The sequence below is a fragment of the Plectropomus leopardus genome, chromosome 6 (assembly GCF_026936395.1).
Source record: "Plectropomus leopardus strain MGB_pleo_1.0 chromosome 6, ASM2693639v1, whole genome shotgun sequence".
NCBI classification, from domain to species: Eukaryota; Metazoa; Chordata; class Actinopteri; order Perciformes; family Serranidae; genus Plectropomus; species Plectropomus leopardus.
This window is the reverse complement of record NC_142181.1, coordinates 32,550,714-32,566,822: the sequence shown is the minus strand read 5'-3', so window position 1 is coordinate 32,566,822 and position 16,109 is coordinate 32,550,714. Positions and strand designations below refer to the sequence as shown.

The 16,109-nt window shown below is 38.9% G+C and overlaps 2 protein-coding genes across 4 annotated transcripts; one reads left to right on the top strand and one right to left on the bottom strand.

Annotated features, from left to right (window-relative positions):
* Positions 1 to 24: 24 nt before the first annotated feature.
* On the top strand, positions 25 to 5,206 carry LOC148189440 (uncharacterized). Of its 2 annotated transcripts, XM_088079270.1 has the most exons (5): positions 25 to 263; positions 967 to 1,039; positions 1,179 to 1,348; positions 2,156 to 2,546; positions 3,197 to 5,206. In XM_088079270.1, the coding sequence occupies exons 3-5, from the start codon at positions 1,186 to 1,188 to the stop codon at positions 4,311 to 4,313; spliced, it is 1,671 nt and encodes a 556-aa protein (XP_087935396.1). In that variant the 5' UTR covers positions 25 to 263; positions 967 to 1,039; positions 1,179 to 1,185; the 3' UTR covers positions 4,314 to 5,206. The 2 variants fall into 2 exon arrangements, with proteins under 2 accessions (XP_087935396.1, XP_087935397.1); XM_088079271.1 differs by lacking the exon at positions 967 to 1,039.
* On the bottom strand, positions 4,915 to 14,861 carry dcun1d5 (DCN1, defective in cullin neddylation 1, domain containing 5 (S. cerevisiae)). Of its 2 annotated transcripts, XM_088079273.1 has the most exons (11): positions 14,759 to 14,807; positions 13,926 to 13,971; positions 12,638 to 12,692; positions 12,437 to 12,479; positions 12,230 to 12,329; positions 10,043 to 10,208; positions 9,743 to 9,834; positions 9,467 to 9,575; positions 8,445 to 8,549; positions 8,174 to 8,276; positions 4,915 to 5,320 (listed from the first exon to the last, which is right to left on the bottom strand). In XM_088079273.1, the coding sequence occupies exons 5-11, from the start codon at positions 12,295 to 12,297 to the stop codon at positions 5,265 to 5,267; spliced, it is 699 nt and encodes a 232-aa protein (XP_087935399.1). In that variant the 5' UTR covers positions 12,298 to 12,329; positions 12,437 to 12,479; positions 12,638 to 12,692; positions 13,926 to 13,971; positions 14,759 to 14,807; the 3' UTR covers positions 4,915 to 5,264. The 2 variants fall into 2 exon arrangements, with proteins under 2 accessions (XP_087935399.1, XP_087935398.1); XM_088079272.1 differs by lacking the exon at positions 13,926 to 13,971 and having other exon boundaries at positions 14,759 to 14,861.
* Between the last annotated feature and the right edge of the window lie 1,248 nt (positions 14,862 to 16,109).

Sequence of the window (16,109 nt, the reverse complement as noted above, 5' to 3'; positions counted from 1 at the left end):
ATGTGATCCGGCTGTCGGCCCTCTGCAGGCTTCACAGAGTTTACCTTGAGGTTTCTGCACAGAAAGCATGTGAGATTATAAAAGAATACTACTGCCGCTGTGATGCTATTAATCTTTAACATCATCAGAGGAGAAGACATCCCCGCTGTCATGTGAGAAACTGCACTTTAAACTCTGCCAGAGGAGACTGTCACACCAACACGTCCATCACAGGAGGAGGAAAACACGGCAGCATTCAGAGGAAATCACACCAGCTGTTTCAGGTAAATACCACCGACGCAGACTGTGTGACAGACACTCGGCTGCATTTCTATATGTGGACCATCACTCATTTTTTTTTCATAAATCATACATTAAATTCTTAAGTTGTACTGCTCAGTTCCAGAGGTTGCTAACTAAAAAACATCATATGGCAGACTGGCAGATTTGCCAATTTTCTGAACCAAAATGGTCTCTACTCTTGATTACGAGATGGGCCCCAGCATCCTCCAAACAGAGGAGCAAGGCACAGACTTTGTGGTGGTTTTGCCTGTTGCTGTTGTTGTTTTGCATCTCTTTGCATTTGTTATACATGTGCATGTAGTTTTGTGTATCTGAGATCATTTTGTGTCTTGTTAAAGTCATTTTGAGTCTTTTTGAAGTAATTTTGTAACTCTCAGATAATTTTGTGTATTTTTCTATTTTTTTCCTGTCTCTTTGATGTCTCTGAGGAATTGTGTCTTTTTGAGGTAATTTTGTTTCTGAGGTAATTTTGTGTCTTTTTGTTATAATTTTAAGTGTCTTTGAGGTCATTGTGTCTTTTTGAGGACATTTGTCTTTTTGTGGTGATTTTGTAACTCTGAAATCTTTTTTCTTTTTTGATTTCATTTTTTCTCTTTTTGCATTCACCTTGTGTCTCTTTGAGGATCATTGTGTCTTTATGATGTAATTTTTGTCTCTTTAAGGTCATTTTCTGTCTCTTTATAGTGATCCTGTGGAGAGTTTTCCCTTTGAGGAAACTTATTGCTACCTGGGAGTTGGGACGGAAATGATCTTTTAAGTAAAGTTTGGATCCCGAACCCGTACTGAAGCATTGTCACATTCTACCACTGCCCTCAGCTCTGCTGTGACTCCAGCTTTCAGAGTCATTTACTGAACTTTAAACATAAACTCACCTGATTTTTTTATTTCCTGTGCAGGTTCAAAATGTTAACCCAGTGGTTAACTTTCACAGCATTTCTGGCCAGTTCAGCAAATCCAGAAAGAGCAACTATTGGCCGAGGCAGTCTGACCGTTGCACCAACCTGCGGGGTCAAAGGTCATCCAGGAGCAGAGCTGACTTTAAACTGCGGAGAGGCAAAAAATGCAGGTCAGTAAAGACAATCAACACAAACAGAGAGTTCTGCCTTCACACCGGAGCGACTCAGTTTATTTGAATTCACCTGAATGATCCAGTTAGTGTAAACACAGCTTTACTAGCAGTGCCAGGAAAAGCTGCCCTCTGCTCTGATGTGTGATTGTCTGTGAAGACGTCAGTGATCTCTGTCTACATAAATAAAATGACATGCATGACACGTATAATAAAGGCAGTTATTATTTGCCTTAAATATATTAGAATGTACACAAATCAAAACCAAGATGAAGGATTTTTTTCTGACTTATGAGGGAAAACAATTTATTATCTTCAAAACTTAACAACACAGCTGTCGTCTTTCTTAAAAACAAGACTTTCCCAAAACAGCTGACCACCACTGTTTTTATCAAACAGGAGGAAAGAGTGCATTTGTTAGGGACATTTGGTGCTCTAGTGATTTTTTTTGTTTGTTTTTGGCAGCAGGACGGTGTGGAATTGACTCAAATAAAGTGTGTGTGTTCATGGAAAAGAAAACATGTCATCCAGGGCAACACTGTGGCTCACCGATGTGTTTTTAATGGCTTTTGGACAACAATGGAGCTCTACAGCCCTGAGGAGAAGATATCAGGCTTTGATACACACACAGTACTTATCAGCATATACGCCAACTTTTGGTTGTGGTCTCATGAAATGTGTTTTAGAAAGAAGCATAAAGAATATCACCAGACTTCCCCTTTAACTTCTTTGTCAGCATCACTCCATCAGCACACACCTGTAGCTCTGTAACTCCTCACCTGTACCTGCTCCTCCTCTCATGTGTAGGTGTGGTCCAATACTGGCACACTCCCTTTGGAGATCTCCAGACTCCTGGTCTCCACAGCAAACTGGAGCCCATCTTCATGCGCCATGACGGGAGCCTGGTGGTCCCCAACACCAGCGTCCTCCACAGCGGCCTGTACTACTGTCTGCTGCAGCACACACACGGGTCCACGCTGTGGCCCTACGAGCTCCATGTTGGTCAGAACAGGAAGAGAACCCGGGACCACAGAGAGCAGAGTGATGCGTTCAGGTTTAGGAGGGATGTCGGGTCTTTGGAGGAGAGGCAGGCAGACGTCTCAGACGGGCAGTTTGCAGGAGCCGTGGCGGCTTCAGTACTGCTGACATTTGTGGTGGGCTTCAGTGCTGGAGCTCTGAGCAGGGCTCATGTTCTCAGGTGCGTTCAGGATCCCAACATCGCAGCTCCTACTCACACTGAAAGAGGATTCACAAAATCTGACAACACACTTTTTTTTTTTTAATTTTTCAGATTATCTGCAGGAAATGCTCAAAACAGGATGTTATTAGTTGCATTAGAAAAGACTTGATGTTCACTGTGACTGATCGAATAACTCGAGCACTTCTCAAGTGACTGTAAATTGATTTTGATGTTGTGCTGAAACAAATGAAGACTAAACCAGGAGAAGAAGTAAATTCAGATCACTGCAGCTTACTTTGTAAATACATGAGTAAAGAGGGTAAAAAGTTTTGTATTGCTGCACAAAAACATTAATGCAAGTCAAGCTAGGAAAAGACTTTATAATTATCATAATTACATGTGTAAAATTATGAGCATTTTTTTCAGGTAATTTCCTTGTTTATGTTTTATTTATTTATTTTTCGCAAATCTTCAGGTAATTTTCTTGTATTTTTTATGAATTTCTTGGGTCATTTTCATTCTTCTTAAGTTGCTCATTGCCTTCTTCCCATGTGAAAGAAATAAGAAATAAATCGGTTTGAGTCAGTCCTCATTTGTGTCAGAAATTATTAGAGTAATCGAGCAGACATCTTTAGGTTTTTGAACTACACTGTTTCTGCTTCCTGTAGGTGTTTAGGAGCAGTCACTACAAGGCTGCGATCACCACGCCAACAACGATGCCAAACCGACACTCAGGTCACCATGACAACCCTGCCCCCCATGTATGACAACCACGCCTTTGAGACAGAGCAGATGAGGGACGATGATGACACTGCGAACAGTGTAATCATGGATACGACAATTTCATCGACGACCTCATGGCCCCCCACCAAACCGAAGAGGAGCTTCAGGCAGAAAAACCCAGAGGAGCAGGACACCACAGCCTATCTGGAGGGATGTGACTACATGAAAGAAGAGGAGTCGAGGACAGAGGAGGAGGAGGTGGCAGGAGAAAATCTGAAGGATGAGGAGGAGAGAGAGTTCAGTGGTTTCTGTCTAGCAGGAGAGGATGGAGGGAGTCAAACAGAAACAGAGGAGGACAGAGAGCAGAGAGATGGAGGAGGGAGAAGGGAGGAGAAGAAGGAAAGGAGACAGGAGGAGGCTGGTGAACAAGAGAGCAGGAACACGGGAGATGGAGAAAGAAGTGAGCAAGAAGAAAAGGTGGCAGGAGGAGGTCTGAAGGATAAGAACAAAGGGAGTGATGATGATGATGAGGAGGAGAGAGAGTTCAGTGGTTTCTATTTGATAGGAGAGGATGGAGGGAGTCAAACAGAAACAGAGGAGGACAGAGAGAAGAGAGATGGAGGAGGAAGCAAGGAGGAAAAGAAGGAAAGGAGACAGGAGGAGGAAGAGGAGGCAGGTAAGCAGGAGAATATGAGCACGGAGGATGGAGAAGAAAGTGAAGAGGAGGAGGCAGAGAAAGTGGGAGTTAAAGGGAGGGAGGGGGAGGTAGATGAAGGAGAGCAGAGAGAGGAGGATGGAGAGACAGGCAGTAAAGCATTATCCTCCCGGAGCCGCCGCAGACGCGTCATTCGCCTCTACCAGTATGACGAGGAGGGACACCGGTACGGTCACCTTCCAGACCCCACCCCTGATGAGCCTGGCCCCGCCCCCAGGCTAAAACAGCGCTCCCTCTCTTTGACACGCCTCAACGCCATCATGGCCGCCGCCTCCACAGGGCCGCTGGGCATGAGAGAGACAGAGAGGGAGGAGAGAGAGAGGACACACTTCCACATGGAGATATGACAGACAGTAACAACATCATCACATCAGACAAGTTTAACCCTTTGAAAACCTCGGCAATTTGGCTTGACTTCTTTCAACAACAGGGGAAGAAGTTAAAAGCTGTTAGAAAATTACCTGAAAATTAAGCAAAAAAACAAAAAAAAAGTAAAAATAAATCAAATTTAGAAAAAGACAAAACAAAAAATAGAGGGAGATAAAATAGTTAAAAAATTAATAATACTTATAAATCTAGTTTTCTGGATATTTTCCCCTTATTTTTATTATCTTCTGATATTTTTTCCTCTGTCCCTTTTTTTTATAACTAATTTTCCAGTCTTTTTCTTTTCCTTATTTCTTGCAATTTGTAGGACATTTCTTGCCAAGCCGCTCTTTTTCTCCCACGTTTATGAAAGAATTCAAACCAATGTGTTTAGGATTCAGAGGTTTAAATACTTATGAAAGGCGTCTGAATACAGCACAGGAAAAGTGACGTCGATCCAGGTTTTAAAGGGTTAAAGAGCTGCTCCATTTTAAGTAGAAAGCAACAACCTTTTGAGCTGACAGATGCAAATCACAATGAGAAGTCTGAAAGTAGTCTACCAATTATTAAGAGGCAGCGTCATACTTCTGATTCCTTTTTATTATAGTGAAAACAGCTATAAACAAGACACAAAATGGGAAAAAATAATTATCAAGAAAACAGAAATTCCACAACTCTTCTCTGTTATGTTAAGAACATTTTCTCCAAATTAACACTATAAAAAGTCTACTTAGTGAGAGAAAGGCCTCTGGACTGCAGCTGGCTGATGATGCGGAGGATTATGTCGTCTGTGTGTGTAAACTGTTAAAGTCTGTCAAAGTGTTGGTGGGATCCCAAACTGCAGTTTCCTTTTTCTTAAATGATGCAAAGATTCCTCTGGTGTTTGTGGGTTTTGTTTTCTCTCTTTCTTTTTGGTGTTGTGGCGTCGTCTGCTACGATGCTGACCAAGCTTTCTTCCATTCCACAAACTCATCTAGCAGCACTGGCCCTGCAGACAAAGCAGCAACATAAATAATATTGAAACAGATCCAGCACTTATCTGGGTTGCTGGTCAATGTGAGAAATCACGCAGCACCAAGCATTTACAAAATCAGACCTGTTCAGTTTTTTACTCTTTTTTAAAATTTTGTATGCAAAACATCACAGAAAGAAGCTATTGAATAATGCATAGAATGTTTTAAAAAGTTGGCCCATCAATGATTTAATACAGATGAAAGTGCTAAATTTATACCCTAAATGGGTATTTACATATATATATATATTTTTTTTTTTTCCCTCTCAAAATGTCATTCAATGGACAACTACTAAATTACAAAACTACTATTGAATGAACTACGATTACAATAAAGTTAAATCAAGTAGCTACTGCCATATAATAAACCTGAATACACTACTTTTATTACATTTCTTAACATTTAATATAATACGATTATAAGGAAGTTTAAGTGCTTCTTTAAAGAAATATTATTATTGCAAGTATTATTATAATAAAATAAGTCAAAGCGGGGCCCATGGTGCTTTTATTTTAAAGGACCTGGCTTGTCTCAGGACAGAAGTGTTGATGTTTTTGCTGTGGACTTGAAGCTTCCAGTCAACAGTTGGATGTTAACATTAGCAGAAAGTTAAACAGATTCCGCGTCTGCTTGAACCGTGAGGATTCATTCACTGTGAATGAGCAACAATCAAACTGCTCTCCAGTTCATACATTACTAATATTTGCAAGTCACACTGGTGCTCCGTGGTCGCAAAATGTGACTTCACATTCACAATCGGAGCACTGCAGATATAAATAAACCCCTCACCTGCTCACACTACTGCCATTTCCAAACATTAAGTTCTCTGTCAGCTGGAGACAAACTAACAGCTCTTCAGTTCATATATTAATGGTGTTTGTAAATCGCAGTAATACTCCATGGGTGTGAAATGTAACTAAACAGTCATGGTGTGTAGCTCTGCAAAAGCCCTGCTCTCTCTCTGTGTGTGTGTGTGTGTGTGTGTGTGTGTGTGTGTGTGTGTGTGTGTGTGTGTGTGTGTGTGTGTGTGTGTGTGTGTGTGTGTGTGTGTGTGTGTGTGTGTGTGTGTGTGTGTGAGAGCCATAAAGGGGAGTGAGAGACCCAAAACGCCGGTGGTTAATAAACAAAGTGACAATTTATACTCTATGTTCGCCATCAAGTCATTTTATACATTGCACATGGAACAAGTCACGATACCTTGAGTACATTCACATATCACCCACCCCTACCTTTCAGTTCCACTTTCACTGCGCCTGACCTTCAGCTACTCCATCTTAAGTCTTTATTTGAACAAAGTTTCTCAGTATAGAGACTGGTAGGATTTTTTTTCATCACATAGGCAGAAATAGGCTTCTACAGTAAACAGTCATCCTGACCTTTGAGGGAATGGAGAGAACCAGAGTCTAAATGGAGGAAGCTATCATATTAGCTGTGGTGCATCATGTGGTGTCATATAACTCCTGCTCTGCTGAATGAGAGACCAAGAGAGATTCCCTCTCTGCATCCACCAGTGAAACCAGGCCTGACAAAACTGCAGCAACAGAGCCCAAAGAAAAACCTATTAAGGGCCAGTTGCACAGTTAATTGAGAGTCACTTTGACTTTTCTGGTCTAGAAAACAGATTTAAAGTCAGTAAACTTTCCGTTTTAGTGTGCATGTGTGTGTGTGTGTGCGTCATTTTCTTTTTTGTGGGTCTATGAATGCAGCACTGAACAATTCATAGCAGCAGATTGTGGAGTTTGAGTCATGGGGTTGATAATTGATCGGTTAACCAATCAGAGCTGATTGATGGGTGAGAGGAGCAGCTGCTGCAGAAGCAAGTAAAAGCAAAGTTTGACACCCAGCACAATAAAGGCCAAAGCTTCAATTTCTCTGCATCTGATGTCCTGTTGCTCCATCTGTGCCCAGAGCAGATGTACTCTGTACTGGCTCTGAGTTTGCTGCAATCCATTGCTGAACGGGATATATACTGTATTACAGCAGAGCTCCTGATGAAGGATCCAGCTCCAAAATTATAAAATCAATATGTGGTGGTAGATGTTTTAACACACTTTGATATTACACACAAAGTGCTTTTCAGAATTAAGCTTTAAAAGGATTGTACATTAATATTATTTTAAACTTTCATTGAGTTTATTTTTTTAACAAATATAAGTCCTAATTATAAATACCAAATATTCATTAATTTTCAGAGTTTTAACCCTTTAAATGCCAGGTTGTTGCCATGATGCCACTATGTTTTTAGATGAAAAAAACTTTTTAAAAAAATATTTTCAATATACTACATGCAAAGTAGATTTGTTTTTTTAATTATCACAGCCTGGGATATGTCAATGAATTTGCAGCAGCATTGATTGTGACAGAGCACTAAGTGGAAATATGTTTTTTCTCCATATGCCAAATATGACAAAAAATGACATCGTCAGGTGGGAAATAGTAGAAATGACAAATTCCAAAAGCCCAGGGTGACAACCCGGAATAATACAGTGCTTGTTTTTATGCTTTGATGGCTGTGGGATCAAAACTTGCAGTTTAAATGGGTTTCAATGGCGCATTTTTTGCACTTAACAGTATGAATGTAACAATTTTGTTTACACAGTGTATTTTAGACTACTTGCAGGAACTGAGCTGAAAATTCCAAGATTAAACAAAAACTACATAATCTTGACAAAATATATGCCATATGCATGAACACAGTCGGTCACAATCGTGGCGGGCCATCACAAATAGAAGAATGTGTGGGAAAACCAACATTTCTGGGTTGACTGAAGCCTCTGTGTGAGGCTGCTGTAAAATAAAAGTTGTTAGTGAGCTGCTTTTTTACTTACAAGCTCCGTCTTCATCGTAGTTACTGAGGTCTGTGTTGATGGTCCTGCTGAACTCCAGAACATTATACCACTGGTCCTTATTCATCCCCTTGTACTTGGACTGCTGTGGGAGGGAGGAGTTGGGAGGGCAATTAGAGGAAGAAGGAGTTATTTTGCAGAGATACTCTACTGATGTCACAACCAGCTACAGTCCTTATTCAAGCTTTTATAACAAAATTAATAACTGCAACATTACTCTAGTTGATCCAAACAAGTGAGAGTAAGAATTTACCTCCAGGAACTGGTGGAAGACTGGGAAGAGTGGCCATGTCCTCCCCAGCAGCAAGCGCAGCATGGACTTAGCCGTGTCCATGTCCAAACTCCTCTGGTCCTTATCCTGAGGACAAGCAAAGGCACAAAGACAACAGTAAGGGACAGAACTGTTGTGACAGTTTCACTCCCTGTTTTGATCCTGTGACTCCAGGGCCCAGTTAATCAAAAATTTTAATCCAGATCAGAATGATCACGAAATGGAAATCCCATGTTTTGCTATCCTGGATCAGCTAATACATTTTACTTTTGTGACGTTTTTTCAAAGCAGCACTGGGCTAGATCTCCCTGATCCAGATACAAACTGCTCAAGATCAAATCCACATAACCAGTGTGCTATATGGGACGACATGTCACGATGTATGTCTACCAACAAACAATCTGAAATTACCACTTATCACTGTAGGAGATGTCAAAGAGAATAAAACTGAGATCTTTGAGATTATAATTTTTTATATTTTTTGTTTGATTTTGACAGCTATCTGGGGGATTATATTATAGGACATCCTTTAAAAAGTACATATGTATTAACAATACTGTACTGCAAGGCCTAATAGGTTGCCTAATGTCTACTTTATCTAATTTATCACAGTAACTGTTAAAAAGTCAAATGTAAAATATAAACAAATGTATATTTGAAAAATCTAAAAAAAAAACAACATATGGATCTAATCCAATTTCAGAATCCTTTTTTGTCCTTTGAAAAACCCACTTTCAGGATTTAATCCAATCTGATAGCCAAAATCTGATCAGATTATCGGAACAACTGGGCCCTGCTGATAGTCACTTTTCCACAGAGCTCTCTGGTAATATTCAATCTGACTGCTGGAAAACAAGGCTGCACATTTACTGAACTAAGATCTCAACCTGGAGTACATCTGTACTATCACTGCAGGTGAGAACTGAAATGTTGAAACACTGGAGAACAGCAGAAACAAGATCTTCATGTGGCGTTAAAGTGTTCTCTAAACAAAAAAAACGTACTCTTGCAAAGTCGAAGGCGTATCTGTAGATGTTTTTGAAGACTGCAGAGTCACTGAGCTCACTGCGCAGATAATCCAGTTTACTCTGTAACCTCTCTGTGCAGTCACACCTGCAGAAAACAAACACAATTACAGTTCAACAGTTTTTCTTATAGGTCTACTGACAAGTGACAGCCGTGAGGTGTCGGCGCAAAAAGGAATAGATGGAAATGTAGGTCATGATAACAGGAGCATCTCATTTGTAACATTGATTTTTAGCACATGAAAAGTTTCTTACTGTAACAACGTCATTCCCCTGAGCCACTCCTCTTTTGTGAAGAACCCCATACTTGCTGCTTCTAGATGCCAGGCTAAAACTAACATGATAATCTACAAGAAAGAGAGAGAGGCCATGAGTTTAAGCTTTGCTAACATTTAAATGAACATGGGGCATGTGCACAGCGTCTTCAGTCGTCACACTGTGGATCGTTGTCTACAGTCTCCATAGACTGTAAAAAGGACATAAATAATGATAATAATAATAATAATGATGATAAATAAAGCCTGCCAAGGTCAGGGAGAAGAGAGGTGGACTCACATTCTCTGGTTCCACACCGATGTCTTCACAGAACTTCTCCATGGCCTCCGGACCGACAACCTTGTCGGGGCCGGCGTACTCGTGGAACCAGGCCAGGCACTTCTTAATGGAAAACAGCCTGTCAGCGCTGATGGGCCTTGCACCGCGGATCTGAGGCCGGGTAAAACTACAACAAAGACCAAAGCATTGGGTTTAGAGTTATACAAATACATTTTAAAAAATACTAATATCTGTTGTCCAAGTGATTGATTCTACGCAAGCTGCAACTAAACAAGGTTTGTTTTACATATATGCAGAGGTAGGTCTAGGCAGTTCCAGGAAAAGCCCAGGTAACATGTCCTGTTACAATAACCTAAAATGTGTCAATACTTTAGCTGAGTCATACACAAGTGAAGACAAGAAATCAAGTCTAGATTAGTGTGTGGTAAATGTGAAAATATGTAATTAATAATGACACAGCTATAACTTTCCACCATGCAGAGCAGGCGAAGCTCTCCATAATCCATTTTTCCTCTGCAGCAGTTTGAAGAGTTTGTGCCGCAGGGTGTATAATTGATCTAACAATCCGTCCAGAGCTGATCAGATGCAACTGACATTCTGCTGCTCTGTCTGTGCCCAGAGTATGCTCTGTGCTCCAAGAGTCTGGTGCAATAAATAACTTTAGAGAATATATACTGCAACAGCATTTCTAATAAACAATCCACCTCCCAAAAAAAAAAAAAAATATATTTGTTGCAGCAGATTTTTAAAAATTGTGGCTGGCCGATTTATAAACAAAGACAGAAACTCCTGCACACTGTCCCTCTTACTGCTGACATATTTATTGAATGAAAAACAACATTTTGGTCTAGCAGACCTTCATCAGATATGATGGCAACATCAGAACCTTTCTACATATATACAAACAGAGAGGCTGCCTCAATTTTTGAGTCATCCTCGCAGAAGACTGCTGAGACTGATGATCACCTGAAACTGCTTTGCATCACCGGACAATAGAGTTTTTTCTTTATTTTATTTTATTTTTTACAATAAATCGCTATAAACATTAAATATAGCTACATGTTACCTAAAATACCCTGTAAGTCATAACATAATAAGTTAAATAAGAATATGCATTGCAACAGCACTCCTAAAGAACAATCCAGCCATAAAAAAATCTATTTGTTGCAGCAGATTTTTTAAAATTGTGGTGGGCCGCCACAAATGCATGAATGTGCGGGAAACCCGGTTCTAAGTAATGCTAACATTGGAAGACAGTTTTTTGATTTGAACATGTGATGTTGCATACATTTGCTATATTGTGATTTAAATCAACACCAAAATATCATTCTTATCCCCACAAGGCTTATCCTTCATTTAGTCACGTGTGTGTGTGTGTGTCTGTCTGTCCATAGCTAATCTTGCCGACTACTGGACCAATTAGCCTCATATTTTGTGTGCACATGTATGACTGTACACCAAAGGAACTCTAATGGTGATTCACAAATTGTTGAAAACCTGTTTTAAACCTCAACTGACTGCTGTCTCCTCACTCCTCCTAATCAACCAGTAGGTGTCGCAGGTTTACCAGAAACCGGTTCGGCTAAAAACACAGAGCCCTGCTGCCTCTGACAGTGACCCAGCTCTGATTAACAGGACAAGTATGTGCTGAGTGCAGAGTTTCCCACGAGAACAGAAAGAAGCGTAACTCTGAACGCACACAAAGATGGATTTTTTTTTTTTGACATGTTGCATTCAGGCGACATTAACACCCACACTTTTCCACCCAAATTCCTTCAAAACACACACACACACACACACACACACACACACACACACACAGTAGAGAAAAATGAGAAGGTGGGGGGTTCAGTATGTTGTCTGCCAGGTGAAAGAAAACCCTGCCAGTCCTTTTTCAGGCTGCTGTAGGGTTCAGCCAGTGGCTTTCCTCGCCAGCAAACAGCCTCTGACTCACTAGCTACTCATTAGAATTTGGATCAACATGCTACTAAACACACCCAGGACACACAATGAGCCGTACAAAAAAAAGAAAGACAGAAAATATCATATGAAGACTCAAGATACACCATTAAGTGTTTCACTGCAGGCAGATGACCAGAGAAGACGGACACATGCGTTCACTCACACTGTAAATGTGTGTTTATGTGTGTGTGTGTGTGTGTGTGTGTGTGTGTGTGTGTGTGTTACCTTGTAATTTTACACTTGTGCTCATGATCATCTGCATCAGGGAGCTTCCTCTTCTTCTTTACAGGCATCACTGCACCTTTTACGGGCTTCACTAGCTGGGCTACACATAAGAAAAAAAAAATCACCTGTCACACACCTCTACATGACAGGACAAGCCAATAATCAATCATCTTTTGAAGGGACAAACATGCAGGATGAAGGTCACACCTGTGTACTTGTGGCTGCCTTGTCCATTCAAATCTAAGAGATTCTAGAATAAAAGAAAACAAAATCTCAGGTGAAAAGGTTCCTGCACCACACTGTGATAATCCAGTCAGAGGTGAGACATTAAGAGTGCAGCTGTATCATAAATGTGTGAATGCTGGACTGCATTAGCTTCACCCGCTACGTTTAAAAATAAATACTTACAAGCTTGTCCAGTGTAGATGCTGTGCTGATGACTGCCAGATGGCACCGATTGTTTCTATAAGTGAACACACAAGCAAAACAAGAGAGATATTATTAATACTCAGAATGTCCAACATACATACTAGACAAAAACTTTTAATTATTATTATTAATTTTTGTTGGTCTGGTTTTTTTGTAGGTGCTGTTGTTGCCATTTGTGCTTTTCTTATTTGTCTGTTCTGTTTTTTTGGTTCTTACTAGTTCGCTTGCTGGCTTTTTGACAATGGTGCATGCTGTATTTTGCAGTATTGTTGTACTGTCTGATTTTCATTTGTACTTCTAAATAACAATAAATGTAAAAAAAAAAAAAAATCGTATTATTATTAGAAACGAGAGGCAAATTGTGATCACAAGTTATTGAACTAATTTTAGCATAAACATTGTGGACCAGCTCAAAATGTTAGAAATCACTGTAAATGGGTTTTCTAGTGAAAAAGACTATCAGAACACAAAGGCTGAGATCTTGTCAGAAGAAAATGTGCAATTTTAAGGAAATAAGGCCAAACATGGCTATAAATGTAAATATTAAAAATCAAAATCATATTTTCTAGTGCTTAATATAAATGAATCTTGGGCCAAATCTTTAAAATAACAGTGCAATTACATGTAAAGTGACTGTTTTGCCATGTACTATTCACTACTAGGACTGCTGAACATCTCTTCGAGCAAAATAAATTCAATTTATTTCAGCCTCAAAGTTCATACATTTACATTTTTAAAATTATAATAACTCACTTATAATTCACCTAATGTCAGCACTTTCATTATCTGAGTAATTTAAAAAAAGATTTGTTGAATAAGTCCGTTTTCAAAAAGGGGGTCTGCATTTAAAAGTTGCATTGCTTGTGTCTTTTGTGTCTAGTTGGAAATGTTGCCAATTGGTTCAGTCGCTTTTAATGCTGGTGAGGAAGGTCAGCAAGGTAAAGTGGGTGAGGGACAACCCTCCTTTTATTTCTCTGGGGAAATCTCTGATCTCTGAGGTTGTGACTCTGGAAGAAACAGGACTTTATATAAATTGTGATTGTTTTTAACTTGTTTTAATTGACTAATTGTTGTATTATTTTGCTTCATTAATTTATGATTTTATATAAAAGATTTATATAGGATAATTTATGACTTAAAAATAGATTTTATATTATTTTATTTACTGATATTGTAAATATGTGTATTTTAATTGTTTGTTTTATGTTTTTTTACTGTGTACTCAGGTCTCTCTCGAAAATTAGATCTTGATCTCAATGTGACTTACCTGATTAAATAAAGGTTTATATATCAATGGAAGGACTCGTCTTTTTCTACAAAAATAAAGGAAACGGTTGGAATATCAAGGAATCAAATATAATTTAAAGAGACAAAACTTCTGAAATGTCTGAATTGGTTAATTTGGGTATGAACTGAATTAATGTACACAGTAATTATCATTTCACTTTACCATATTGTGTCTCTTATTTGAGTGCACTGCCTCTTTTCTTATATCTATTTTTTATTTTACTCTGCTTTATATTGCTTTTATGGAACAGCCTTATAAATTTAAAAAAAAACATATATATTTAAGAAATATATATATTATATAAGAAATTTGAAATGAAAATGCTGAGATTTCTTCGGCTATTATTTTTACACACACCACCAGACAAACAAATATCACATTTATAATTTATAAAGTGAATATAAAAGTCTGAAAGCTTTTTAACGTAAATTAATTTTGAAATAAGGAAAACGGCTTTAGAACGTTTCCGTTGATGCTAACGTTCATGCTAACACGGATTACGAGGTTAAGGTGACTAATATTACAAACTGAGACCAAATCTCGCATCTGGTTTTCGATTAAACGTCTCAGAAACTTTAAATACAACTTAAAACCAACATTGTATGTTTAAAATATTTCCAAGGGGACGCTTCTTTTGTTTGCTAGCAGTGGAGCTCGCGGGTGTCACAGCTAACGTCACACTGCTAACGTAAGCTCATTTGTAAACACACGCGTCAAAGGCTCAAAATCGACCCGTTAACACGAAATACAGGCAACTTATTTTTTTAATGATTGATACTTGATAAAGATAATTAAATACTTCTAAAACGTACCTTTTTTCCACTTTCGCTGTCAAATCAGTCCTACCTGCTACCTCTGCTGCTACGCCGGGGTTTGGTTTGTGCTATGCTCTTGCCGGCGTTTCCGGGGAAATGGACGATACCACCGCTTTATGGGGGGTGTAGAAAAGTCTTTGCATTCAAACATTTGTGTGTGTCTTTTCTAGAAACGTTAAAAAATACGCCATATTTAAATATATTTATTTTTAAATCATTTAAATACAATATATTATACTTAAATTGTTAGTGAACCACGCGAAGAACATGGCTAAATACAATGCTCACCCTGCTGGACCGACAAAGGTGAAACCGGCCTCTGATTAAAGGAACAATCCTTTATTTTTTGCATTCACATGTAACTCTCACGTGCTGTTCAGTGACTGCGCACACTGACAAGTAAAATCACCCGGTGTGACACATTGTTCATTATCAGCTTATATCAATGTCATGAATCAAAGTCTCTCTGAGAAACAGTGGCGGACTCAGACTAACTGAGGGGCAGGGGAGAAAAAAATAAAAATGGGCATCTCATGCAGCACCAGCACCTGCTGTGTTTTCTAGCATACAAGGTGGCCTACATTGCACTTCTTTACGTTTTCTTTATTTTAAGGCCATCCTTAAAGCGCACTTCATCACATTTTCTTCACCAGACAGGCACCTTAGAGAACATGTTATCATGTACCATAGGGGCATCATCCTGAGGTAAATCGGTTATTTTAAGGGACTGTTCTTTATTAATCAGTATAGGGGAATGGCTGGGGTGTAACTATATATTTATTTATTTTTTCATTTTCATTTTTAAGCCTCCCTACAAATATTTTTCCAAATATCCGTCCTTCACTCTGGGGAAATGCCTGATCCTCCCTCCAACCATAAATTAGTTGTTAGATTTAATAAACTTACCCTTTGATGTTTGAAAGTTAAAACTTATTAATGAAAATGTAAAAACAAAACAAAAAAAGCTCTTTAAATTAAATCATTTATTAACCATTTGAAACCAGGAGCCACTCTCCTTGTGCTGCTTTCAGAAGCCTTACACATGTATGTAAACCTTTGAAACCTGGGCAAAAAAAAAGAGGAAAAGGCAATGAGCAACTTGGTAAGAAATGTTCCATGAGTTGCAAGGAATAGACTTAGAAAATTATTTTAAACAGGGAAAAATGCTTGGGGGAAAAGGGAAAAATCTAGGGAAAAGCTATATTTGTAATTATCATAATTACATATTTCAAATTATGTTACACAATTATTATACATTTTTAAGCATATAACTAATTAGTAATTTTTGCATAATATCCTTGTGCTTTTTATTCATTTCTTGATAATGTTGGAGTAATTTCTTTTTTCG